This window comes from Varanus komodoensis, unplaced genomic scaffold (assembly GCF_004798865.1).
Source record: "Varanus komodoensis strain SLA01 unplaced genomic scaffold, ASM479886v1 scaffold80, whole genome shotgun sequence".
NCBI lineage: Eukaryota > Metazoa > Chordata > Lepidosauria > Squamata > Varanidae > Varanus > Varanus komodoensis.
In genome coordinates, this window is record NW_025336482.1 from 346,215 (window position 1) to 373,989 (window position 27,775).

General features: G+C 49.1%; 1 protein-coding gene across 1 annotated transcript; it reads right to left on the bottom strand.

Moving 5' to 3' along the window:
* MAU2 (MAU2 sister chromatid cohesion factor) lies at positions 1-25,991 on the bottom strand. Its single transcript, XM_044455921.1, has 19 exons — positions 25,410-25,991; positions 23,350-23,367; positions 22,759-22,824; positions 18,992-19,087; positions 18,213-18,307; positions 17,018-17,045; positions 16,139-16,294; positions 14,157-14,303; positions 12,966-13,056; positions 12,326-12,429; positions 11,950-12,027; positions 10,493-10,558; positions 10,311-10,394; positions 9,203-9,252; positions 8,611-8,688; positions 7,531-7,642; positions 6,173-6,263; positions 5,277-5,404; positions 1-2,961 (listed from the first exon to the last, which is right to left on the bottom strand). Exons 1-19 carry the CDS (start codon positions 25,974-25,976, stop codon positions 2,887-2,889), a joined length of 2,130 nt encoding a protein of 709 aa, XP_044311856.1. The 5' UTR covers positions 25,977-25,991; the 3' UTR covers positions 1-2,886.
* Positions 25,992-27,775: the final 1,784 nt, after the last annotated feature.

A 27,775-nucleotide genomic window follows, 5' to 3' on the forward strand; every position in this document is an offset into this window, starting at 1 on the left:
TCGCCTGTACGTCGTCTTTTATGAGCGCACATCATTACTAGGAAAGATTAGATGCTTTTCGAAAAGGTTAAAAGACAAAACAGTACAAATTTCCTAAAGCACTTTTGTACAGAACAGTTTCGGAGGAAGAGCGTCACGTGTGTGATTCGAGAATGGTCAAGCGTGTTGGCTGACCCCATGTTTTTAAGTGCAAAATCACAAGTGGCTGGCCTGCCTGGGGTGGGTGGGTGGGTACCAAGAGCCGCCAGAGAGGGCTGATGAGGTATCCTACTTCGCAGGCGGGTGGGAAGGACGCTGGGTCTGTCTGAGACGGAGGGGGGGGGGAAGCTCCAGCCCCAGGATGTCCCCATTTAGCCCCTCCCCTCCTCTCTGCACCGACACCCTAGGCAGGGACTTTAGAAAGACCTCCACGGGTGGGAATGAGTCCCTTAAAAAGTGTCCATTAAAATGAGGGGCTTTGAGAGGGCCGGGCTAGTCCCCCGCCACAGCTGCCATTAAAAAAATCTCAGCTCTCCTCCCCTATTCCGTTTTTAAAAAGGCTTCTTAGAGCACCAATGGAGGCTTTTCAAAGCCTGATTATAGAGCCGGGGGGGGGGGGGTGGAGAGCGTGAGCTGGGAAACGGGAGTGCTGAAAGAAGTTACCCTCGGCTGACTTAAGCCTTGCGGTTTCCTATGTCAGAAATCAGATCATACGTGTTTACAAATGTATACTAGTCACTAAATTCTTATTATTCAAAGCCCTTTTTAAAAAGCACAAACACCCATCTTGAGCCCATGTCTTCCTGGAACTCCAGAGACGGTGCTCCATTACGAGATCCTGAGCAGTGATCAGAAAGAAGCTTAGGGGTGGGGAAGTCAGAAAAGAATCCCTCAAGAGCTGCCATTCTAGAACAACTTCTTCCACTCCAGATGTGTTGGATGACAACTCTCAGCAGGCCCTCTGACCATGCTGGCTGGGGTGGGGAGAGCAGCCTGGGGGAGTCTTATTTATTTAAGGTTTTTGGATGCTGTCCCAATTACCAAAAAAGTTATCTGGGCTGCTTACAGAGAGGGGACCAAACCCAGTCTGGCCTGAAAGTCTCACCTGGAAAGCCAAGCCCTGCTTCTCCTGCCCCACAACACAAAGGGCTTTTGCTGCTTGTATTATGCACCCCCTTCCCCCTCCCACACAGACTTTCTTTTCTGTCTTCCAAGGGGGAACATGAGTCCCTTGCCCAGAGAGGCAGCAACCAGCAGTTCTTGGTTCTCCGGGGGCTACGACTGTCTATTGTGAATCCTCAGGGAGGGATCTCCGAGGCAAGATGGGCAAGCTAAATTTGGCAGCACCCAAAAGGCAGTCCATCCCAGGCTAGCCACCTCTCCAAGGTCACCTGCCTGTTTACCATCCGGGGCTTCAGATCTCCCAGTCTCCACAAGCAACCTTCCAGCGGGACAATTCTTGGACACGGAAGCCTAGCAGGGAGTCTGCGACAGTGCTGAAGGTTTTGGACGGGGGTGGGGGAAAGGGAACACAGCCATCTTAGAGAAGAGCATGATCATAATTCTGGGATGATCAATATTCTGGATGAAAATCCCATGATTAAAAATTTCCTCTTGGGTTACATGATCACATCATCACTCAAATCAGGGTTCTGTCCTGGCCTGGAAATAGAGTAGTACTAAAGTACTGCGCGAGGCAAGGCTGGATTCTGCACCACGGATATATTATGCGAATCCAGCAATTCTGCATAACTGCTTATTTTGCATACTAATCTGATAAAATACTTATTACATTGTCATAGGAAGGGCAAGAAGACTTAAGTTCTGCCTCAGCCACTGGAACGCTTGTTCGGATCTTACGATGCATTACCCACATCCTTGCAAGGGTATCTTTGCAGTCCTTAGGGGCTAGAAACTTGAGCCATTCCTGCTCTCCACTTTTGCAAGTAAAACCTCCGAAGGCCAGTACAGCTTACTAGCCAAGCTTTCATTTCATTTCTCTTTCATTTCATTCCTTGAGCTGCCTAGGAAATGCAGAGTGCTGGAGAAAGAAAGCAAGCCCTTCTCTGTCAGCAATTTTTTCTTAGTACTGATAAAGGGGGACATGTTTCATTCAGCAGAGCTAACCGAAAAGCTTGAAGGAAAGATGCTATCCAGGAACTCAGGTTAGCTTCTCCCTGCAGCCCCACTCAGGAATGTCCAACAAACAGTCCCCGAAGTGACCTCCAGAAAATTAAGATACCCTTTATATACTTTCTCCTCTGTTCTTTGCCCCAGCAGCTGGGCGAAAGGAGACAGCCTAGCCTGCAAGAGTAGAGCCTAGCCTGGCCTGGCCGGTGCACATTTTTAACAGTAAACAGCATCACAAACACACAGCACCAGGTATACAAAGGAAACAAAGCACCAGTTCAAATGCAAGAAGGTGTAGCTTTTTCAGGGGCTGGTTTAAGGTGGGAGGGTCTTCAGCCTTCCCATTTTCTTCAGCCTAGCTATACCAATATAACGAAGGGTTTTGTCCTTCATTATATTGGATTTTTACCTCTTTAAAAATCGCCATGATCCAACTTATTAATTAAGCACTTGCCCATCTGAACTGAACCGTCACACCCAGTTCTGAGAAAGAGCCCATTATAGCCTCCTTTCACAACACAGCATGCTTATGTGGCCCCGGTCCCCTTGCCATCCGGGTCACTCTCTCTCTCTCTCTCTCACACACACACACACACACACACACACACACAGAAAGTCTTACAGAAGAGCCAGGAATGATTGGGCATTCAGCCTATGAAGCCCCAGCGCGACAACTGCAAGGGCTGGGGTGGAACCAGAGTCGTCGTCTTTGTTATACGGAGTTCAGCACGAGGAGGTTTCCAGCCTGGTTCTGAACTAGGGCCGCAGACCGTGCTTTCACAGCAGACTGGCCAGGCTGGTGGTGGGCCCATTCTGCGCTTGGAACTGCACGGGCGGGGGTCCGTCCGTCCACTGTGGGGGAGGAAAAAAGGGGAGTCAGACACATGCACCTGGTCGGTGGCTGGTGAGCTGGCTCATGTTGCCAAGCCAATACCACGACATAATCGTACCTTTTACTACCTACTACCACCTTTATACCTTGCCTCGCTTCCTCTTGCGAGCAACCCAAGGTGAAGTCCTCCTCTTTGGCTCCGTATTATCCTTGCAACAGCCCTATGAGGTGGGTCAGGCTGCGAGTCTGTCTGGCCCAAAGATACCCAGTCATGGTGCAGTTGAGAACTAGAGCTTAATCTTCAACTGGTCCAACAGAGCTGCCAGGTGCTGTCGGGGGCCGGTCGTTATTCTCATATACACGGGTCCTCTTTCAGCTCCACTGGCTCCCGACTGAAGTCTGGGCCCATTCAAGGTGCTGGTTTTAACCCATAAAGCCCTAAACGGCTTATGACCAGAATACCTGAAGGATCGCCTCCTTCCCTATGTGCCCTCATGCCTCTTAAGATCGGCGGGGGAGGCCTTGATCCGGGAACTGTCCCTGAAGGAAGTGCGGAGGGTGTCTACCTGGAGGAGGGCCTTCTCCGCAGTGGCGCCCAAACTCTGGAATGCGCTCCCCAGAAAGGCCCACCTGGCGCCACCATTATACTCCTTCCGGCGCCGGGTAATGACCCTTTTATGGTAAAGACCTTAATCACCATTTTAATAATCAAGGGTTTTAGATGTCTTAAGCTTTTTGTTTTCTTGTTTTCACAGTCGCACTTCCTATTTTAGTTTTCCTTTCTTATTTTTTAGTTTACAGTGTTCAATTTTAGATGTTTTAATAAGTGTGGCTTTATCATTGCATTTTTGGAATTTTACACTATGTAAGCCGCCCTGAGCACTTGTGCGGAAGGACGGGATATAAATGCTTGTCATCGTCATCTTGTGAATCCCAGTCCAACACTCTAACCACTCTGCCACACTACCTTGACCAGCCTGCATTGTGGAAATACTGAGCTCTGGATGCCCTGGTCCGTTGGGAGGGGGAAGGAGCCAAGGACCCCTCAACACAGCTCCCTGCAACAGCAATCTCTTTCTGGCCACCCAGCTGAAGGCCAGTCAGGTGGGTCCATGGGGAAAGGAGGGAGGGCACCGACCAGTGCCACCAGGGAGCATTTTAAGAAGAATGCCTTAGCCTATTAAAGGTAAAGGTGAAGGTTTCCCCTTGACGCGAAGTCCAGGCATGCCTGACTCTCGGGGGCAGTGCTCACCTCCGTTTCCTGGCTGAGGGAGCCAGCGTTTGCCGACAGACGGTCTCCGTGGTCGTGTGGCCGCATGACTGAACACCAAGGTGCACGGAGCGCTGTTACCTGCCCACCGAAGTGGCACCTTTTTATCTACCTGCATTTGCATGCTTTCGAACTGCAAGGTTTGCAGGAGCTGGGACGGAGCAACGGGACTCTCCCCGTTGTGCAGATTCGAACCGGCGACCTTTCAATCCACCAGCCCAGCAGCACCGTGGTTTAAACCACTGCGCCACCTGCAGTCCCTTATTAGCCTATTACCCCAACCCTACCCAAGAGAAATTTAAAAAGGCTATAGCATTAATCTATTTACTGAACCTATATACCACTTTTCATGTGAAAAACGATTTCAAAGACACTTGTAGTAAAACAGAAGCAGATGATCTGGGACAGAAAAAATATTCCAAATTCAACAAGCAACACTGAATGCTGGTCTTGGTATTTTCCTGAGACTTCTGTCCTGCTCTGACCTCTAGGTCTTCACACATTTTTACAGGTTAAGTTTAGTGAAATTTCTGATCCAGCTTGGAGTTTCAACATATCTGATTCACCCTCTGCTTCTGATTTTCAACAAGGATTTTTTTTAAACCTTTGGTGTGTCATAAGCCTCCCTGAGGCATGTGAACACAGTTAAATAATTTGCAAAATCCTTTAGACAAACCAAGCGGACGGAAAAATCCCCATGTGACAATGAGTATATCCAACGTTTTACAATCACAAATCCAGTATTCGGAAGAGGTCCTGAAGTTGTAAAACGAAACACCTGGCAGCCCTGCGCATTAGAGCACAGATGCAACAGGGTATCAGAGGAAGAGGGGATTCCAGGTACCTCCTAAAAATGATGTGTCCATTATTAGGAAAGGAGAGAAAAAGCATTCCTTGTGGTGTGAGGAAAGTCTACGGCTGAGAGGGGAGTATGGGCAGGTCCCTCTGCTGCAGGACCTTATCTTCTTTGGATTTCTTTCTCTCCCGCTCAACAGCAGAAAACAGAACGTTACACATGCATCATGCACAAGCCACGGGCAAAGCAAAACGCGAAAGGTGCCGTACCGTGATGAGGTTGTGCTCGGGGAGGCTGCAGGCCTCAATGTGGTCCTGCAGCAATTGCTGGGAGAAGTTCTGGTGCATCTGCGCAGCTTCATGGGCGTCAATAGCATTCCCACACGCTTTGTTCAAATCTTTTTTTTGGAGGGGGAGGGGAGAGGGAGGGGGAGAGGGAGAGATTCCATCAGACCAGACTTTAAATCCCTCAGAGCGGGGGTCCACCCTCTCGCGATCCCTGCAAATCCAGTGCTGTTACATAATAAAAATGTTAGCACTACCTAAAGTGAACAAAAATCAGAAATGGCAATCAATGAATGCAGATTAAAATCAATTCCATGGCGTGGCTCCAGCCTAGATGATCTCCAAGAACTGAACTCACAGTATGACTCTCTGTCTTTGAGGCCTGTGCTTCTCGTGTCTGTACAATGAATATATGATCCTCTAACATGTATATATAGAATAAGACCATGCATTCCAAGCGTGAAAATATCTACATGGCGGTTAAAGAAAACAAATTCAGCTGCTGTCGAGAGGGAATGACAAACAGAAGCAGCAGGGGAAGAGAGGGAGCCCATCTCTGTTCACTCTGCGGCCAGAACTGCCCGTGTACTTCAGCCTGACATGGCACGAAAACCCTCACAAGATGGCTGCCCCTTATTTACTGAGCAGAAATGAGCCCATGGGAGCGCCTTGGCGTGACTGTACTTAGACCCGGCTCTGTAGGGGCCTGAACCGAGAAAACCACTGCACAGCAGGATGGAATTCTGGTTCTTCCCCGCTGCAGTGCCTGCCCGGACTGGCAGGGTCTCTCTGGGGTTGCCAGCAGGAGCTGGGGGCGTTCCGCATCATCTGGTCCTTTCCCAACTGCGATCGCTCGGATCGGACCCTGCCCCTGGACTTACCTCTCAAGAGGGCCGAGGACCACAGCTGCACCGACATGTCCGGGATCTTGCTGGCCAGCTGCATGGCCGGGACCACCATGTTGTTGCTCTCCTGGGAACGACAGCATCTTCGTCAAATGGTGTGGACTGTTGTCGCACTGAGATCAGTTTCTCCTGAATGTGCTGATGGGGTGACCTGGCAAAATGAAGCCAGCCTAGAAGGCTGCTCCCTGCCACCTTTAGAGCAGCACTCCGGAAAATTTAGCAGAATTCCCACCCTTTGCCCGTTGGCTCTCTCCCGCTGCGTCTGTCTGATGGCTCAAGCATCTTTTACGGTTTCTTCCAGAAAGTTTCAATCTGAGCATGGGGGTGGGTGAATCCTCCCCAGAAGGGCCCGAGCACTATGTTTTCATGGCAAGGGTGCAGGACCTGACAGGTGAGACACAAATTGGGCCCTTGGAAGCTCCCCAGATCCCCCCATCCCACCCTCATCTCCCCACAATCACTGATCACTGAGTGGCTTCCCAGCATGTGCGTTGTTTTCCCAATTCTACAAGAAGGAAATGACTCTCTCCACTTAGAGACTGGAAACAAGAGATTTAAACTAAAATATCCCAACAGTTCTGCTGAAATGCAGCCTTCAGATGCTTCTCTGGAAGAGAATTTAGTCCCAGCTCTAAAAGAGTTTCTGCCCCCTTTGTGCTGAGCATGAACTGGTTCCGGCAGCTTTCTATGGAGAATTCCACTGTGACTCTGCAGCAGGTAATGGATCTGACCACACAAAATGGGCAAAGGCACCTCCATGTGAGAGGCCAAAATAATGCCATTAAGTCATTTCTCTCAGCATCCTTTTTTAAAAACTGATTTTCTCCTTCATGACATTTCGTTCTTCCCTCTTTCTCTCGTTCGTGGTTCTGCAATATTTGCCAACATGGAGGAACGTGCATGTGTTGCAAACACAATACTTTAATTGGATTGATTAATCCCAACCAGTCTCCTGAAGTGACAGTTTGGAAGCCAACATTCTAAAAAAGGAGATACGGGCCGGATCTGCAGGGGACTTATGAACAGAGCAGGGCAACCGACCAGTGCCCGACGCAACCTTCCACCTGCACACAAGAAAGTGAGCGAAAGAGCGGAATGGGGTCACTCCTGAGCAATCCTTTCTGGCTTCTCTCCTCCTCTGCAGTTCCCCGCCCTCAAATGAGCCAATTCGGAAGTCACAACTTGGCCCAAGCACCACGTACATGCAAAAAGCAGCCCCCCCTCAGTGCGTTTCCTCAGCAGACACCTGAGAAGCTCTGAGGCGAGAGCACCTGTCCTGGCCAACAACTCCGGTGCTGGCGAAGGGAGAGATGCTGGGAGGCTTCATGGCTTACCCGGTGATTCCCCAGTACGTAGAAGATATGGCCCAGGAGAACAAGGGAGCAAGCCGTCAGCCGGTTCAGATCCTCTGCATTCGACATCTTCAGAGTCTCCCTCAGAAAACGCCTACGGAAACAGACATGACAGAGAAGGTCCAGGAACAGCAGGCTGATGCATTTCACGCGGATGCCTACCCCGACCCCCTCGGACAATTCCCAATCTGTCCGTCCTCCAGTCTCCCAAGGGCCATTAGGCAGCTAAATCTAGAACTCTCCACCTCCCTGCAGTCTCCAGAAGTAGGTGGGAGACTCTCTCAATCATTAATTTATGTCATTCGGGACAGAAAAATCTAGAAAATTCCACTCCGGTTGGACAGTCACTGTTGTTTTCTCACAACATCTCTCAACTGATCTTTCCCCACGTATTGCAATCCCTCACTCTTCCCCTTTTCAGTCTTCGCTTCCTGTGTGTTGTGTCCTCCTGGGAGAGTTTTATTTTGGTTACCATTTATTCTGTAAGCTGTCCTGAGCGCTTGGCGGAAGGATGGGATATAAATGCTTGTAATACATAAATAAATAAAAAACAGCTCGGGCTGCAGCATCTCAGGCGTGGCAGGGCCTCAACCCAGGGATCCGGGGGGCCTCTGCCTCTCCCCCCCACTGGGCAGTGTTTCTGCAAGGGTGGCAGGCCCCTCTGGAGACTGCCTCTGGCCGCATGGACGTGCAGCTCCAAGATCTGCCTCATTTGCTTTCAGCACCCTCCTGCACTGGGGAGCAGTTTCTTCAGGAGTTTGAAAACGGTCGGAAGATGTTTCAGCAGCCCTGCACCCAGGAGTCCTGTCCCCACAGCCATGTTCGGGGAGGAGGCAGCAGAAGGAAGCGGGCAGGGCGGGGCGGGGCGGGGCCTGCTTGCATACAGGGTCCCAGGTCTGGCAGAGCTTTTGCTGCAATCCATTCCAAGGACTCCCCACAGGAAGCCAGGAGGCTGCTGTTTGTGGCCAGGCAGGTGGGCCCAGCTCCTGAGGGGGTTCCATTCCCCGCCCCGCCCCGCCCCTCGATCACCTTCCCCCTGCCAGCCGATCCTGCATGACTCACTTGGCTTCGTTGTATCGCCCCTGGAAGAAGGAAAAGAGTCCCCGGATGTAGAAGGCTGCCGCCCGCAGGCAGTGAGAGCTGGGGATGAGGCAGAGGAGCATGTGTGAACGACAGAAGGGAGGGGAGTGCACCCCCCTCCTCTGCACGGCCAAAGAGCGCCCCTCCCGGCTCTTTCCACAGCCTGACGTGTTTTCAGGCACCCTCATTTCCCCACTCCCTAACGAGCCAAGGGATGCTTCTTGCACGATGCACCCCCTTGCTTCCCCCACCCGCCGTCTGTCCACACCAGGCTCACGTGAGGGACCGGGCCGGGGCTGCAGGTCGTAGCACCACAAAGCCGCTCTGGCTGGTTTTGATGACTCATCTTTAAGGCACCATGCCTCATGGTGGGGTATCAGGTTTCTGGCTGGGAGCCTTGGCTTATGCTCATTCTTGCTGGGATTTACTTTCAACTACACAAAGGCAGCGGCAAAGAAAGGTGCCTGGCATGCTGTACCCTTTTGTCTGATGGGGTGCGGGGAACCGTTGCCTCTGGCAGCCAGCTAGTCGCATAACCCACCGTTGTGTTTAAAGTGTTCAGAGCTGCACATACCTCACAGGGAAGTTGTGGTCTGGGTTTATCCTCTCCAATAAACTGTAAAGCTAGCATTCAAGGCAGAAAAGGGGAGTTAGGATTCATCAACACACATTACTTTTAAAATAAGTACAGGCAAAAGAGAAGCAAGCAATAGCCTGCACTCAAGGGATTTGACTCGGGAACATTTTCCAAAGCAGCCCTGTGACTAGCAGCGGCGAAAAGAGAGCAGCAAGGAATACACACGAATCTGAGGCTTGGGACTGCAAGTGCTGCCTGCACGAAACCTTGGAAATGCAAAAGCGGTGGCCGAAATACATTGCTAGGGGCTGAAGTTTCACTGCACCGCTCTTTGCTCTCCCAGGGAGTAGCAAAATCAAAATAAACCTACGCAGGTTTATGCAAAAGTCATCACGTTATGTTCTGTCAAGGGTGTGCAATGCTTCAGAAGTTAATCTTTCCTTGCAACTGGATTTGGACTGCATCCATTGAAGCCCGAAGGAGACAGACACAGTGGGATAACCCTCAGAGGATTCTGAGAGGTTGGAGGGGGGGATCCGCACATCATACCCCAACACACCTAGCTCTGCAGCCAGGTGCTCTTTCAGGGCACGGCAGCCGAACTTGGGAGCCACCTGCCCAACACGTGCATTTCCAAATATATTTTATTTATTATTTATTTATTAAAACATTTTTATGCCGCCCCATTCGCCGAAGCCTCGAGGCGGCTTACAAATATATGCAAATGAGAGGAATTTTTCAGCATACAGCACAAAGCATTCAGGAACTCTGGAATAACGGGACAATTTATCAACAGATATTGTTTGTTTTGTGTGTGGACTACCACCAACATGGACCAGGAACTGTTCCGTTACATTTAATTGCTTGGGGAAAGGTAAGCATTGCTTCTGCAGCATCCTAAAATGGGTTTCTTTTACAAAGGTAGATAAAAGTCCATTTCTTCCTGGGCAATGCTAGTTGTAGGACATTTTCTGTCTAAGCCTGCCGAGGCTTGAACCCGTATTATTTCCCCCTTCCCTCTCCTATCACCCCATTTAACTTCTGTGTCTCATGTTCTTTGCTTTTAAGCCTGTGAGGCATGGACTTTTTTTGTTTTTTGATTTACCTCTTGGTGCCGGTTCCCCTCCCTGATGTAGACACTTGCGAGGTTTGTCACAATGAAAGCCCACAACTCCTGATGGGTGGTGAGCTGCAGCAAGGGGAAAAAAAAAGAAAAACATCAAGGACACGGTTGAGGTAAACCTGAGTTCCATGCCCGATAATGAGGATGTTGAAAACCAGTCTTACCCGGAGTGCTGTGGTGAACTGCGCTTCTGCGTTGTCCATGCAGTTCACGGAAATGCAATACAACCCCTGCAAAAGAAAAGAGGATTACCATTTCAAAATTCAGGCTACTAGAAAACCAAACAAAATCGGGGAAGAGAAAGTGGTGTTGTGGGAAGCACACCTCGAATATATTCTGTTTCCTGGGACCTGATGCAGATGTAGAAGGCAGGGCATGCGAGTCTAACCTCTTAGCAGCCCAAGGAGGCAAAGATGAGGCCAGAGTGACCTGGCTGTCTTCTCTCCCGTGAACGTGCGTGCATCCGCTGCCTCGGACTGCAGGGTGTCTTAACACCTACACAGCCCTTCACCTCTTTTGTATCTTCAAGTGCTGGGATGCGATAGGCAGTCAACAGAGCAGCCTCTCATTTCAAAATGCTGGCCAAAAATGGTGGGGGGGGTGTCCCAAAATACCGTGTATTGAGGAGAAAGAAGAAAAGAAGGGCAGTATTCTGGCAACCCACGTAGGGTATTTTCTTCTGCCCACAGAGATAGCCATATCCTCAAGTTGTTCACACTAACTGTTATCTAGGTAATTTTGCAAAATAGATTACATCCATTTCAGCACTGTGGTGCCTTGGCTCACAAATGGCTCAGTTCATGACCAAATCAGGTTGTGAACAGAAATGTCAGAAAAATTTTGCCTCAGGTCGCGAACTCTGCATTGGGTGGCGGGTGCAATCGTGGTCTTGCTTGGGGGGGGGGGGGGAGAGATGGCCGCGATCTGCTCAGGGAGGGGAAGATGGGTGCGATCTTTGTTGTTGCCACTTTGCTTCAAATTTTTGTGATTTAAAAAAAAATGTTACAGAACAGATTAACCTTATTTACATTGACCCTTATGGGAAAATTTGACTTGGCTCATGTCCAATTTGGGTCCTGGAAGGGATTAAGATCATGAGCCAAGGTACCACTGTATTAGATTCATTACCTATTGCTCTCTGTGTGATTATAAAGATGAGAGAAATAGATAAATACTTTTGTAAGCCTAGAGACATGCTTTGGCAGCATATAATTGGAAATAGAAACAAATTATATATAATTATTAGCTTATGAAATAAAACTTTCTTGCACAGGGGTCTTCTATGTTCTTTCCTCTTACAACTTTTTTCGCGGATTTGCAAAAAGAAACCGTCTCTTTAATTTATTCTCTTTAAACACAGCCTTGTCATCCAGTTTCTGAGCAGCATTTCCTAACCTGCCCCATCTCAGTAACTCCAGTCAAATTAAGCCAGCATGCACTGTGAAATTGCAAAATCCACTGGGATTGCTTTAAATCTGGGAAACTGCAACCTTTTCCTCTTATCACCACGCGGAATGTTGGAAATCCTTCTCAAGACTCGGCTTCGAAATCTGCACACGCTGTAGAACATGTCAGCGCGGGATGATTTCAGGAGCGGTGTAACAAGGCGGCAGATACTCACCAGAAGGGTATGCAGCTGGGCAGCGTGATTGGAAAAGAGACGAGGGGACTGCTGGCAAAGCTGGCAAACCTGGGAGATCTTTGGGCACAGAGAGAGCGGAGAACACCGTGTGTTATTCTGCAGTGTGGGCAAGCTTTTTGTACTTCCCCTAATTGCCACCCAGCACACTGCCCCCATGATGCACAGATACTGGCCCCCAACTTGCTTGGGGTGGGATAACTCCGTGCCAAACTGCAGGAGTGCCCTGCTAGGGACTCTCGCGCTTGGCAGCGTTTTTGGGAAACGTGGCAGAGTCCCACCACGGCCTTAGTCGAGTGCCTCGCCCCCGACGGACAGGAACAAGGGCACCCAGGCGATGTCAGAAGCCTGCGCTTACCTCCTGCAGGGCTGTGGCTTTATGGCCCGTGACGAGACGGCACATGATGATGTGCTCCAGAAGGATCACTTGGAAGGAAGACAGGATGGGGCTGCAGTCCAGCACTGGAGGAGAAAAGCAGCACTGGGAAAAGGAAGGGCGGGGAGAGGCAGGCAGCCCCGACCTCAGAGGGGCGACTGCAGCCGCCACTGCCCTTCTGGGGCACGGAAGCAGCCTGACAGCCTGCAAGGCCTGGGCTGCGAGAACCACCCTCCTGGCCCAGTTCCCTGCCTCTGTGGGGGGAAATGAGGCATGCCGAGACGGGCAGGCCACAAGCGGTTCGTCCAGGGAACATTGTGTGGCTCTCCCTGAGGAGCAAGAAGGAAGCTGGGCCTTTTCACAGCTGTTTGGGAATGCAACACGGTGGGGGAAGCCATTCTGAATTCAGCTGGCACGTGCAGCTACCAGGACCGGACTGACTGGGGGTGGGTTTGTGATGGGGACTTTCCCTGACCACTGAAAAGGGAATTTAGCCTTCCAACTGGGCAATGGAGGGGAGTAAGAAAAAGGAACACGGGCTGGCAGAGAAGTGAATGATTCCCATTGGGCATTCAAGCGCAGCCTTCGAGCCTCGCACAAAAAAGCCCTTCCTGCTTCTCACTTTTGAGTTTCTCCAGCTGCATCAGAGCTTTGTCCGTGTACTTCTGCGCCTTCTCCAAGTACCCAGCCTGCATGGAGTGCATCACCGTCACCTGGCGGGGGGAAACCAGAACCCTTCCCTGTCACTTTGCAAGAAAAGGCCCAACACTCTCCTGCTGCAAGCAACCTCGACCCGTTTCACACCCAATGATGTGATGCAGTCGTTGAAAGGAGTTCCTCTGGATGGCCAACGTGCCTGCTGGCACAGCACCTGTGCAACTGGCGCCTACGTGTTTAGAACTGCTTGCTCTCCCCAGCACGGTGGGGACTGAGGTCCTCATTTGGAAACTCTCCTCCTTAAAAATGCAGGTAGCTTGCACACACACACACACACACACACAGTCTTTGCCTTCTATTTCCAGGCTACCAACATCGTATTCCCTGCTTTTCAAATTTATCTCTGTATGTAAAAGTTGGTGCTCACAGAAGCTGCCCTTCTCAAAATTCCCAGGCTGCCATTTGAGCTCTGTGGGACTGCCTTTTCAGCAAAGTCAAGAAGAGGTTTCTGCCCCACTAAACCAGGGCCCAGCCTAGCTCAGTGCTGTCTCCTGGGCTGGCAGCAGCTCTCCAGGAACTGAGGCAGAGAGAGGTGCCTGAAAGGTCCTGGGGTCTAAACTTGGAGCATTTTCACAACAAGTCAAGTGTTCTAACGTCTGAGCTGTGGATATTCCCGAGGAACATGTGACAGGACAGGCTGGCAGCCCTATTATTGGCCCGGAGTGTGTGACCATGATTCTTTCAGATTTCAGGTTTGATTTCAGCCCCATCAACTGCTAATCAAGAACCCAAGTTTCTTGGAGCAAAATGCAAAAAAAAAAAAAAAAAAAAAATCTTACTAGCAACTCAGGGGAAGAAAGCCACCAAAGTCTCCACCAAACACCGAGCACCCCGTTGTCCCCGAGTGAAAATATAATTACAGGGACGCAACAAACAGAGTGCCCACAGAGCAGTGGTGGAGGCCTTCTTTGCAAGCGCAAGCTCCGAGGAGAAACCCGCATCCTCCCCGGTTACAGCAGAGGATGGGAGGGGCGTTTCTCTGCCTGCTCCCGAGAGTGCCGGCACGCACTGGGCCCGGGAGACCGCGGGCCTGACCCGGCACGGCTTCCAGCAGCACCGCCAGGTTCCCGAGTCCGAGCGAGACGCAGCAGCTCACCAGGTACACCAGCACACACATGTGCTCCTTGGGCAGCCAGTGGAACAGGTCTGCAGGGTTGCTGGGCAGGATCTCGTCGTCATGCAGGGTGGAGATGGTCTGGATGCACTGCTGCAGCTGCTTCAGGCAGGGCTTGACGCTCTTCACCTGAGGCAAAGAGCGGCTGCATCAGAAAAGGCGACGCCAAGCCACGGTCACAGCAGCTCAGAGAGCGCCGGCACCGCAGACTGGGAACGGGGCACGGAGCCTGGAGAGTCGCCGGTGCCGTTAGAGAGAAGGCAGCTTCCTTTGAGTCACAGAAGCCTGCCTGCCTGATTTATTTATTTAAAACTTTTGTATGCCATCCCTTATGCACAGCATCTCAGGACGGCTTACAATCATTAAAACAAAGTCGCCAGTGTCATTAGAGAGAAGGCAGCTTCCTTTGAGTAACAGAAGCCTGCCTGCCTGATTTATTTATTTAAAACTTTTGTATGCCGTCCCTTATGCATGGCGTCTCAGGACGGCTTACAATCATTAAAACAACCACAATGAAACAGCAAACATAATAAATAACAATTAACCAAAAATGCACATTAAATAAGTTAAATAAAAGCGACTGTTAAACATTAAAATTTGAATTGGTTTTTAAAATAACTGTTAAATAAAATTGAAATTAGTTTTTAAAATAAAGTTGAATAAAAAGGTTGTAACCTGGCACCGAAAAGAATATAAACTTGGCGCCAGGCGAGCCTCTCCAGGGATCCAAATGAGGAAAGCCAGGAGGGAGGCTTGAGAGATGCAAAATCACATGGAAGAGCATTATTGCTAGCAATGCCAGCGCCAACAAGAAAGAGTCCTTCAAATCTATCAAGAAGCAAGAACCCAGGCAGAGAGGCACTGGGCCTCTAGATGATAGGTTAAAGGAGTACTACAGGAGAGTAAAGAAAATTCAGAGATGCTGAATGAACCCTTTTCGTCTGACTTTACAACGGAAGACAGAAGGCCTATACCTGTGCCTAAACTTATATATTCAGGGAGTCAGAGGCATTAAGGGAAAGCGTGGTGACAAAGGGTGAAATTCTCAATCACTGATACATCACAGTCAGTCAAATCCTTTATTTTCAAGGGGATATAAGGAGGGTGGGTATTAGGAGGGTTAGTACCCGGAGGAGGGCCTTCTCTGCGGTGGCACCCCATCTATGGAATGTGCTCCCCAGAGAGGTCTGCCTGGCACCGTCATTATTTGTTTTTCGGCGCCAGGCTAAGACCTTTTTATTTAAACGTCATTTTAATTGTTAATTTGACTATTTATTGGGTTTTATATTGTGCCGAGATATCTCCAAAGTTTTAAGGTTAATTATGTGTACGGTTTTCTGTTTTGTAAGCCGCCCCGAGGCTCTTTGCAAATGGGGCGGCATAGAAATGTTTTAAATAAATAAATGCATGAATGAGAGTAGGGCTGAGATGTGTTCCCTTCCTCACAACTCAATTCCACTCCCCATCCCCCTGTATTCAGGCTCTGTAATATAGCCACGTAGCCTGAAGTGCCTGATCCTGCCTAATCTTGGAAGCTAAGCAGGGTCAGGCCTGGGCAGAAGTGGGATGGGTGACTTAAGTGTACGAGTCTATTGCTGTCAACTGCCTAGAGAGCTTTGGCTATAGGCCGTATAAAATGTAATAATAATAATAATAATAATAATAATAATAATAATAATAATAATAGTGTGCATTACATGCAGTATCATGCAGAAAACTTTAAAAATGGGCAGAACAGGATGCATGCCATGTCTGCAACTTGAAAGCAGCTTTTAAGCGGAACTGAAGGCAAATGCTTTTCCACCGGAACTTCTTTAAGAGGGGGGTTTTTCTGGTGCGATCAGAAGATCCAGTGAAAACCAGACCCATCCTTCAGGCTGCACCTGCCCCTGCGGCCAAGCGGGATGGCTCTTTCCCCAAGCTGCAGCACATAGACTGCCTTGGACCTCACCACCTTCACTGACCTGCCCAGCATCCAGGTAATGAGTCACTTGAAGCACCAAGAAGAAAACCCGCAAGGACTCCTTCTGAATGGGGTTTCCCTGCCAGTTCTCGACAATCTGCCCACAGAGCGTGAGCAGTGGGTGCACCTCTTGAAGCTTTCTCTCCATGAGCAGCAGCTGCAATGAAGAAAGAAGGAGATGAGGAGCAGTGGTGCAGGACAGAAGCGTTGATAATGTTTTGACGGACATGCCAAAGGAATTTTCCCCTTGGGATTCTTCCCTCATGGTAGTGCTTGATATTTCTGCCTAAAGGGAGCAGAGAGAGGAGCTGGTGCCGGACGCCCAAAAGGCCTGTTCGTTCGTTCTTTTAAAGTGCAGGTCAAAAATTAAGACTCAAGCTGTGTGCCAGTGACACCACTAATGGGAATAGTGCTTCCCGTGCAAAGGGAAGAAAAGGACCCCAGCTGAGACGTGACCTGGAAGGAGAAAGTAAAGAAACGTAATGGCAAGATTGCTGGCCATTCTTCCTGGAGTGGAGAACAGAACAGACCGCTTGCCATTGCCAAGAAAAGAGGCTGATTCTGATTTAAACCACTTTTCCCATTAAAAACTGTTGCATGCATTTCTTGAACAATGGTGCAAATTGAGCCACAGGAGTAAAAGACCAGTCAAGTATTCTTAAAAGCAGGCTCACTTGCCGTACTTATTCCGGGTGCATCCCTTTTTCATCTACGAAAGAACCACTGCCAGATTAATAATGATTTAAATAATTTAAAATTTAAATCACCACCCAACCCCTGCATGCTCTGCTGTATGCTAATCAACTCTGACTACAGACTTAAGTCTAATATATAACAAGTGTTGCATTTTCTTAATCAGTCAAAAGTGCACGCAACTTACCATGCCTTTACTTAGTAGAAACAGGGCCCTGGAAGAAGAACGTGCTGCATTACAAGTCAGGCACTCGAGATGAGTCAGAAGGCACGGCACACTCCCAGGGATCCCCCGCCCCGCATCAGCCTCTGTTTTCCTTTATTTATTTATACGTATTTATGGGCCTAGTGACAGATCTTATTTTCCTGGGCTCAACAAGATCACCGCATACGGCGACTGCAGGCAAGAAATTAAAAGACTCCTGCTCCTGGGGAGGAAAGCTATGGCAAACCTAGGCAGCATACTAAAAAGCAGAGACTTCACCCTGCCAACAAAAGTGCATATAGTCAAGGCTATGGTTTTTCCAGTTGCAATGTATGGCTGTGAAAGCTGGACCAGAAGGAAGACTGAGCGCCGAAGAACTGAGGCCTTTGGATTGTGGTGCTGGAGGAGACGCCTGCGAGTCCCTTGGACCGCAAGGCGATCAAACCGGTCAGTCCTAGAGGAGATCAACCCTGACTGCTCTTTAGAAGGGCACATCCTGAAGATGAAGCTCAAATACTCTGGCCACGTAATGAGAAGGAAGGACTCCCTGGAGAAGAGCATGATGCTGGGAACAATAGATGGCAAAAGAAGGAGGGGACGGCAGAGGATGAGGTGGCTGGATGGGGTCACTGGGGCGGTGGGTGTGGGCTTGGATGGACTCCAGGGGATGGTGGAGGACAGGAAGGCCTGGAGGAGTGTTGTCCATGGGGTAGCGAAGGGTTGGACACGACTTTGCAACTAACAACAACAACAAATTTATAGGCCGCTCATAATTGCCAAGGCCTTCCTAGGCAGCTTGCAATGCCCAAACATACTAATAGAGTAAAAACACATTAAATACCAATGAAAACATAATGAATTATGCATCTATAAAAACAATTAAAAAGTGCCACAGCATGCAGGCTAAATGTTAAAAAAAATCTAAAAAGAAATGTCTTTGCCTGGTGTTGAAAGGGAAATAGAGGTGGCACCAGGTGTATTTCCCAAGGGAGAGAGTATCTCATTTAACTCTGCTGAGAAGGGAAAGTGGTGTATGGCCAGAGGCTCCGTGCCCTGGGAAGGCACCTGTCATTTTGCAGAACAGAAGCATGGTACAACAGCTCTGTAGAGCACCACAAATGCTTTCCAGAAGCTTCTGCTGCCTTTCCCAACCACCAGAAGAACAAAAACCTCCTACCTTGTGTATTCAGACCCCACCACACGGGCATATTCAGCTCCAACTCCCAGAAGGTCACAAGCAGACACCAGGTCCTTTTCAAGGGTGTGGAGTTGCTAATTGGGAAAACAGAGAGGGACACATTGTGGAGCTGCCTCCCGCCACCTGAATCGAGCCTTATGGCTGCCCGCATGAGTCAAGCGTCCTGCGACAAAGAGGCCGATGGGCTGTCGGCAGTGTTCAGGCTCTCATTCATATCCAGAGTAAAGCGTAAGAGAGGTTTGATTGTGCAACATTCAGCAACTTGCACACCCACGCGTGCGTGGTTCCGATGCCCAGCACAAGATGCAGCGGCGTGAATGAACCTTTCACACTCCGTATTTTCCTTGCAGAAATAAGATAGTAAATCCCAGGGTTGGAAAAAAAATGATATTATGCTAGAATCAGCAATGGTACCTCAAGGCACTGGTCACTGCTAATGTCAGGCTTGCCACCAGGTGCCCACTTAAATATGCGCCCTCCCAGGTTCACAACCAAACTTGTAAACCCCCCGTTTACAAAAGCCCTTTCTGCCACCAGTCATGTGACAGAAGCAGAGAAGGGAAAAGCAGACAGGAAAAAGTGCTTGTGGACTAGCACACTTATTTGTGAGGATGCTCACACCCTTCTCTCACAGCCCTTGAGGGCCTGGGTACCTTGCGGGCATGGATAGGTTTTCTTCTGAGGCCTTCCTTCCTCTCTCCCTGTCCCTCTACCTCACAGTATTCCCCACAGCCCCCTAATGCCCAAACTGGACTTACTGCAAGCTGGAAAAGAAGGCGGCAGTGCCAGTAGGGAGTCTGCTGAGAGATCTGGATGGCTTTCCGCAGCAGTGGCTTCGCTGTATCGACAGAGTTCTGAAAGGAAAGGCAACAAAAATCAACTCACGGAAGACCGCCCCCCCCCCAAAAAGTGAGGGTACAAGTTCAGACCCCTTCACAGATCACTGCCTTGCTGTGGCGAAAGGGTTTGTGTAGCACAATTAGGCTATGAGCTATGCTGTGCAGGGGCACCCAAGACAGACAGGTCAAAGCAGAGAGCTCTGACAAAACGTGATCCACTGCAGAAGGAAATGGCAACCCACTCCAGTCCCCTTGCCATGAATCCCCATGGACTGTTCTAAAAGGCAAAACGATACGACACTGGAAGATGAGACCCCCAGGTCAGAAGGTGTCCAATGCGCTACTGGGGAAGAGCAGAGGGCTAGTACTAGTAGCGCCAGGAAGAATGAAGCGACTGGGTCAAAGCCGAGAGGACACTCAGCTCTGGATGTGTCTGGTGGTGAAAGGAGAGTCCGATGCTGCAAAGATCTATACTCCATAGGAACCTGGAATGTAAGATCCATGAATCAAGGCAAGCTGAACACGGTCAAACAAGAGATGACAAGACTGAACATTGACATCTTAGGAATCAGCAAACTAAAATTGGACAGGAACAAGTGAATTTAATTTAGATAACTATCAGGTGTACTACAGTGGGCAAGAATCCCTCAGAAGAAGTGGAGCAGCCTTCATAGTCAATAAATGAGTACGAAAAGCAGTACTGGGATGCAATCTCCAAAATGAGAGAATGATCTCAGTCTGAATCCAAGGCAAACCATTCAACATCACAGTAGTCCAAGTCTGTGCCCCAACCACTGGTGCTGAAGAGGCTGAAGTTGACCAGTTCTACACAGACCTGCAACACCTTCTAGAAATAACACCCAAAAATGATGTCTTTATGATCACGGGGGATTGGAATGCTAAAGTAGGAAGCCAAAAGATAACTGGAAAAACAGGCAAGTTTGGCCTTGGAGTACAAAATGAAGCAGGGCACAGGCTGGGAGAATTTGGTCAAGAGAATACGATGGTCATAGCAAAGACTCTTTTTCAACAACCCAAGAGTCGACTCTACACGTGGACACCACCAGATGGTCAACACAGAAATCAGATTGACTATGTGCTCTGCAGCCAAAGATGGAGAAGCTCTATACAGTCAGTAAAAACAAGACCAGGAGCTGGCTCCTGAACAGTGTAAAGAAGAACACAATAGAATAGGAAAAACTAGAGATCTCTTCCAGAAAATTGGAGATATGAAGGTTTCATGCAAAGATGGGCATGATAAAGAACCAAAATGGCAGGGACCTAACAGAGGCAAAAGAGATTAAGAGGAGGTGGAAAAATTACACAGAAGAGCTATACAAGAAAGAGCTTAACGTCCCTGATAACCACAATGGGGTGGTCACTGACCTTGAGCCAGACATCCTGAAATGTGAAATCAAATGGGCCTTAGGAAGTCTGAGCAACAACAAAGCTAGTGGAGGCGACAATATTCCAACTGAGCTATTCAAAATCCTCAAAGACGATGCAGTAAAAGTGATACACTCAATATGCCAGCAAATTTGGAAAACTCAGCAGTGGCAACAGGATTGGAAAAGGTCAGTTTGCATTCCGATCCCAAAGAAGGGCAATGCCAAAGAATGTTCAAACTACCGCACCATTGCACGCATTTCACATGCTAGCAAAGTGATGCTCAAAATCCGACAAGCTGGGCTCCAGCAGTATGTGGACCGAGAACTACCAGAAGTACAGGCAGGATTTCGAGGATGAAGAGGAACTAGAGATCAAATTGTCATCATATGCTGGATCATGGAGAAAGTGAGGGAATTCCAGAAAAAATCTACTTCTGCTTCATTGACTATGCTAAAGCCTTTGATTGTGTGGATCACAACAAATTGTGGCAAGTTCTTAAAGAGGGGGAGTACCAGACCATCTTATTTGTCTCTTGAGAAACCTATATGCTGTTCAAGAAGCAACAGTGAGAACTGGACACGGAACCACTGATTGGTTCAAAATTGAGAAAGGAGTTCGGCAAGGCTGTATACTGTCGCCCTGCCTATTTAACTTATATGCAGAGCACATCATGAGAAAGGCTGAGCTAGAAGGATCACAAGTTGGAATTAAAGATTGCAGGGAGAAATATTAACAACCTCAGATATGCAGATGATACCACTCTCATGGCAGAAGGTGAAGAGGAACTAAAGAGTGAAAGAGGAGAGTGCAAAAGTTGGCTTGAACTCAACATTAAGGAAACTAAGATCATGGCATCTGGTCTTATCACTTCCCGGCAAACAGATGGGGAAGAAATGGAGGTAGTGACAGATTTTATTTTCCTGAGCTCCAGGATCACCGCAGATGGGGACTGCAGGCAAGAAATTAAAAGATGCTTGCTCCTGGGGAGGAAAGCTATGGCAAACCTAGGCAGCATACTAAAACGCAGAGACATCACCCTGCCAACAAAAGTGCGTATAGTCAAGGCGATGGTTTTCCCAGTTGCAATGTATGGCTGTGAAAGCTGGACCATAAGGAAGGCTAAGCGCCGAAGAACTGAGGCCTTTGGATTGTGGTGCTGGAGGAGACGCCTGCGAGTCCCTTGGACCGCAAGGCGATCAAACCGGTCAGTCCTAGAGGAGATCAACCCTGACTGCCCTTTAGAAGGCCAGACAGTGAAGAAGAAGCTCAAATACTTTAGCCACCTAATGAGAAGGAAGGACTCCCTGGAGAAGAGCCTGATGCTGGGGACGATGGAGGGCAAAAGAAGGAGGGGGCGGCAGAGGATGAGGTGGCTGGATGGGGTCACTGAAGCAGTCGGTGTGAGCTTAGCTGGACTCCGGGGGATGGTGGAGGGCAGGGAGGCCTGGAGGAGTGTTGTCCATGGGGTCGCAATGGGTTGGACGTGACTTCACGACTAACTAAACATAACAAGTTTAGGACTAAAAAAAAGAGCAGAAGTAACCAAAATGAGGCCGGACTAAGCAAAACAGGGTACCTACTAATACCTTGAACAAAGGCTGAACAAGTCTGCAACACAGAATCAGAAAGATGAGAAATTCTACTTCCTCCAAATTATGTACTATTAATTTTATTCATTGGATTTCTAGCCTGCCCTTTTAGCTACATGACTGCCTGAATGGGTTACAACAACAAAACCACAGATACAAGATAAAATACTACATAAAAACAAGAATGGCAATCAAATTGGCAATTAAAATGCCACTGAAATAAAAAGGTCTTTGCCTCACAGCAAAAGAAATACAGAGAATGCGCCAGGCAAGTCTCTCTGGGGTGTGTGTCCAAAGAACCCTTTGAGTGAATGTAGACCTGCCTCAGAAATATGGGGAAGATTCATTATAAGCTGAAGATAAAGAGGGCAGTCGGATTTTTCTAGCTGGTTTGGAGCAATCTGTGACTTGGCCCAGGGCCTGAGCAGCTCCTCTGGTCCAGGTTCTGTCCCTGGCATCTTGGATGAAAACAGGTGGGAAACAGATGGCCCTCCAGATGCTGGTGGCCTGCAACTCCCACAGCCTTTCAGGAAGAATGGGCAGAGTCGTGGGACAACACATAAATGGCAGCTTCCTACACTCATCGAGTTTAAAATCTTGCCTCTGTAGGACAGTTAGCAGCTTCCCATCCTACAAGGACTCAGAAAACCATGTGGGAAGGAGGGATGGGTGGATGGATAGGTAGGTAGGTAGTTCTTTTCCACTTACCTCTTGACAATACAGCTCAGACAAGAGGCTGGCAGCCTCAAATTTGACATCTTCAAACTGAGGAATCTAGCGGCAGCAAGGTTAAGCTAATACACTAGAAGTTTCCATTGGCCAGATAAATCGGGATCGCAGTATCATAGAGCCAGGATCATTAACTAACCTTATACCCTGTTCGGCACAGGATCAGCAATGCAAGCCTGCAGAGTCATGTCCTTCCATTTAAAAGCTTCCAGCAAAGACAGACCTAAATACTGAGGAAAATCTGCATCCAAAGCAGACAGAACTCAAATGCTTCCTCAAAAGCACAGTATGTAATCAATGGTCCTTACTAACATTTTTTCCTTCTTTTTCTTAAGTTCTTGATATGTTTTATACTGTTTTAATAAATGAGGTTTTACATTGTACTTTTATATTTTGTAAGCCATCCTAAGCACTTGGCGGAAGGACGGGAAATACATGCTTGTGATAAATGAATAATACATTTCAGTCATGCTTAGCTGGATGGGGTGAATTACTGCATCTGGCAATCCAGGGGGGAAAAGTTTACATGGAACTAACCCGATTTTCATGAGAGGGGGAAAAAAAGGATACTTGCTGTGATATCAGCCACTGTAAAAGAAACAGAGAAAAATAAGAAAAGGTCCAAAGTCATCAAACATGGAGCTGGGCCTTCATCACCCTCCAAAATGCCCACTCATACCTAAAACCATTACTTGAATCCTTCTCACATTTCCCAAATGTCCCAATTCCTTCTGGGGCTGTTCCTACACTGATTACGTAATCAAGGGCCCTAACTCTTGTGTTTCAAAATGCCCTCTGCACAAAAAGGTCAGATCCTGAGTTCAGTCTGGCGAAAACTCAACCACTATCACAGACCATCTGCTGTTGCACCAGCAGCCGCTCAGTCGGAAAAGAGCTGGAAAGTGGGCAAAAAGGATCAAAAGCTGCCAAACGGTTTGTGGAAGAATCCCCTGCCATACCAAGATTCTCACTTCAATCCTTTACCCTGCAGATTTGTTCTACTCATCCTCTCTTCCTATTCCATATGCTTGAAAGGAATATTATAAGCGCCTGTTTTATCATCTGGGTAACATGGCCTGTTTGTTTACACCTCCCACCTTCTCTTTCTGCTTTTGACAGAGCACGATACTGATCTTGAATACTTCTTGTAGATTGCTGTGTGTACGTGCCTGGCTAGCTCAAGCTTGTCCCTGTATGCTTTTCTTGTAAAATTTTGAGCAAAAAAGAGAATTTTGGCAGTGGAGAGAAATGCACCAATGTTATAATACAGCAATCAGGTTGGCACTCACAACTAACATCTAACTCGAGAATGGGCAGGGGGCACAGACGAGCAATGAGCCCCCCCCCCCCACCACCATGGTTTTCAATTCGCAAGCCAGGAATGAACTCAGAGGCAGTGGGCTCTTGCTGGATTTAACCGCTGAACCACCAAGAGTTTGCGGTTCAGCCATCACAAAACAATGCAGGAACCTGGGATGTTGATTGGAGCTGGGCAGGAACATACATGCTTACTCACAAGTTAGGTAGCAACCCTTACAAGACTGTAGCCAAAACACAACTACTGAGAATCAGGGAGCAGAAATCAGAATGGCTGGGGGAAAGCCCCAGTGCAAAGAAGAGAGTTATGTGAAAACCTTGGCGAGGTACCTCAAACCATGGCTATCCTTTGTTTTTCTTTAACCTGAACACAAAACTTCATTACTGTTCTGATTTCTAAGTATACTCGCAAAGCTTTGCCCATATTTGAAAGATTTAAACCTAGCCTTCTTTTTCCTCATGTCAAAACGGTATGCTTCTATACCTATTACCTACAATACCGTATTTTAAAGATTTTAATCCCTGTAAAGTCATTCAGAGCTTTGGCAATTGGGCATTATGGACAGAATGAACACGCATGTAGCAAAAGATGCATGCTATTTGTAAAGCTCCAGGTGGGATTCTCCCCTGCACCTCCCAAAGCTATTTATTTTATATTGTATTTTTGTATTTTAATCTAATGTTTGTATTTTTAATTTAATGATTATAATTATTTTAATTAATTGTTGTAAGCCGCCCCGAGGCTTCGGCGAATGGGGCGGCATAAAAATATTTTAATAATAAATAAATAAAGCTGCTTATGCATTCCATACACGCATCGCACACGCACACACCCCAAGCCATGCTAGCTGGGACTGAAAGACTGTGGTAAAGCGGTCAGAGAACAGGACTGGGAGGCTGAAGACCATGGCTCTAGTCCCCACGGGGCCATGAAGCTCACCAGGTGACTTGGGACTGAAGGGTCAGCCTACTCTCAGCCTCACCTTGCTTGTGAGGCTGAGAGTGGTTGCGTGAATGGAGAGAGAAAGGACAAAGAGAAAAATTGCCAATCGCAAGAACAGCATAAACTCTGCAGAACAAAGAGATGCCCTCCCTCCTACACCCAGCTTGGGGAAGGCGACATGCATGCACACCCTTGACAGCCTGCAGAGACCCCACCCTCCCTTTCCGCCTCCTCCTGGCCGGGGTTGATGGGAACAAATGCAGCAGGTAGCGCCAGATCCCGGCCTCCACCGAGAGCGATCCTGAGCCCGGCCGAGCTCGCAGGGGTGTTGGCAGGGTAGGCGCAAGAGGGGAGGGGAGGGCGCACGCACCGCTTTCTCGAGGTGCCCGCGGGCCTGCTCGCCGTTGCGCGTGTGGTGGTAGAGGACGGAGCCGAGCTGCAGGTGGGTGCGCGCCTCGACGCGCGCCGGGGGCTTCCGCGGCAGCACGGCCTGCAGGCAGTGCACGCAGAGCCGCACCTTGGGCGGGCTGGACGTGCGGAAGTGCTCGGCCAAGCCCAGCAGCGCCACATACCACGACTCCGACGCGCCCGGCGACGCCCCCGCGGCCGCGCCGCCGCCCCCGCCCCCGCCGCCGGCCCCGGAGGACGACGACGAGGACGAGGAGCCCGCGGAGCCGCCGCCCCCGGCGCCCCCGGGGGTCGCCTCGGCCGCGCCGGAGCCCCCCGCCTGCTGCGCCACTCCCGAGCTCCCGCCCGCCGGCTGCGGCGCCGGGGGCTGCGGGGCCGCCGCCGAGGCCGATGAGGGGGCGGCCGAGGACGACGAAGCCGCCGCGGCCGAGGAGGCGGCGGCCAGGGAAGCCGTGGGCGCCGTCGTGGAGGAGGGCGCGGCCGCCGCCGCCGTCACCGTCGCGCCTCCCGAAGCCCCGACGGCCGCCATCTTAGATTTTTTTTTTCTTCGAACGAAAAAAAAGGGCTGGGAGACGGCACCGCGCACGCGCGGCAGGCGCGCGGCCTCCCGGGAAAGCGAGTCCGGCACGGAAACGAGCCTTAAATGGACTCCCGAACAAGGCACACCTCTTCAGGAAAGCGAACTCTGGAAAGGAAAATGAAAAAGAAGAAGAAATTGAGCGGAAATAACACAGCGCGCGCCGAGCACAAAAGCGCCTGCTAAAGAGGAACTGGGTTGCGCATGCGCAAACAGCGCGGGGCTTCACGGGAAACGGAGTCCTCCGCGGGGAGCTTCAGCGAGGAGACGGAGCGCTAAGACAAAGAATTTCAGCCCTGGTTAGGCAGTGAGCCAAGATGGAAAACGAGAAGCGCTCCTCTCGCGAGATTTAACCCCTTCTTTCCCGGTAGCGGCTTGTTTGTTTTTAATTAAGGTGTGTCAACCCTTGAAAGGGTTCTGAAAGTTAATGATTTTTAAACATCAGCTACTTACATTTATAAAAAGCATTTATACAAAGAACGAGCAGCAAATTCTCGTTTCGCATTTTTAAAAGATTTTCCTTTTAGAGTAATGTTATGAAGTCATTCTACAGTTACATTTAAAAATACACATTGCATTACTGTGTAACTGCATGTTGTTCGTTGCAAAGTTGTGCCCGACCCATCGTGACCCCACAGACAACATTCCTCCAGGCCCTCCTGTCCTCCACCATCCCCCGCAGTCCACCTAAGCTCAAGCACTGCATCAGTGACCCCATCCAGCCACCTCCTCCTCCGCCGTCCCCTTCTTCTTTTGCCATCTATTGTTCCCAGCATTAGGCTCTTCTCCAGGGAGTCCGTCCTTCTCATCAGGTGGCCAAAGTATTTGAGCTTCATCTTCAGGATGTGCCCGTCTAAAGAGCAGTCAGGGTTGATCGCCTTGCTGTCCAAGGGACTCGCAGGAGTCTCCTCCAGCACCACAATCCAAAGGCCTCAATCCTTTGGCGCTCAGCCTTCCTTATGGTCCAGCTTTCACAGCCATACATTGCAGCTGGGAAAACCATCGCCTTGACTATACGCACTTTTGTCGGCAGGGTGACTTCTCTGCTTTTTAATATGCTGTCTGGATTTGCCATAGCGTTTCTGCCCAGGAGCAAGCGTCTTTTAATTTCTTGGCTGCAGTCCCCGTCTGCGTTCACCTCCACTAGCTTTGGTGTTGCTCAGACTTCCTAAGGGCCATTTGACTTCACATTCCAGGATGTCTGGGTTGAGGTCAGTGACCACCCCATCGTGGTTCTCAGGGACGTTATGCTCTTTCTTTCATACCTCTTCTGTGTAATCTTGCCACCTCTTCTTAATCGCTTCTGCCTCTGTTAGATCCCTGCCATTTTGGTTCTTTATCATGCCCATCTTTGCATGAAATATTCCCTTCATATCTCCAGTTTTCTTGAAGAGATCTCTGGTCCTCTCTTTTCTATTTTTTTTTCTATTTCTTTGCACTGCTCATTTAAGAAGGCATTTTTATCTCTTCTAGTTATTCTCTGGAATTCTGCATTCAATTGGGTGTATCTTTCCTTTTCTCCCTTGCCTTTCACTTCCCTTCTTTCCTCAGCTATTTGTAAAGCTTCCTCTGACAGCCATTTTGCTTTCTTGCATTGCTTTTTCTTTGGAATGGTTTTAGTTGCTGCCTCTTGAACAATGTTGCGAACTGTCCATAGTTCTTCAGGCACCCTGTCTATCAGATCTAATTCCTTAAATCTATTTATCGCCTCTACTGTGTATTCATCAGGGATATGATTTAGGTCATACCTG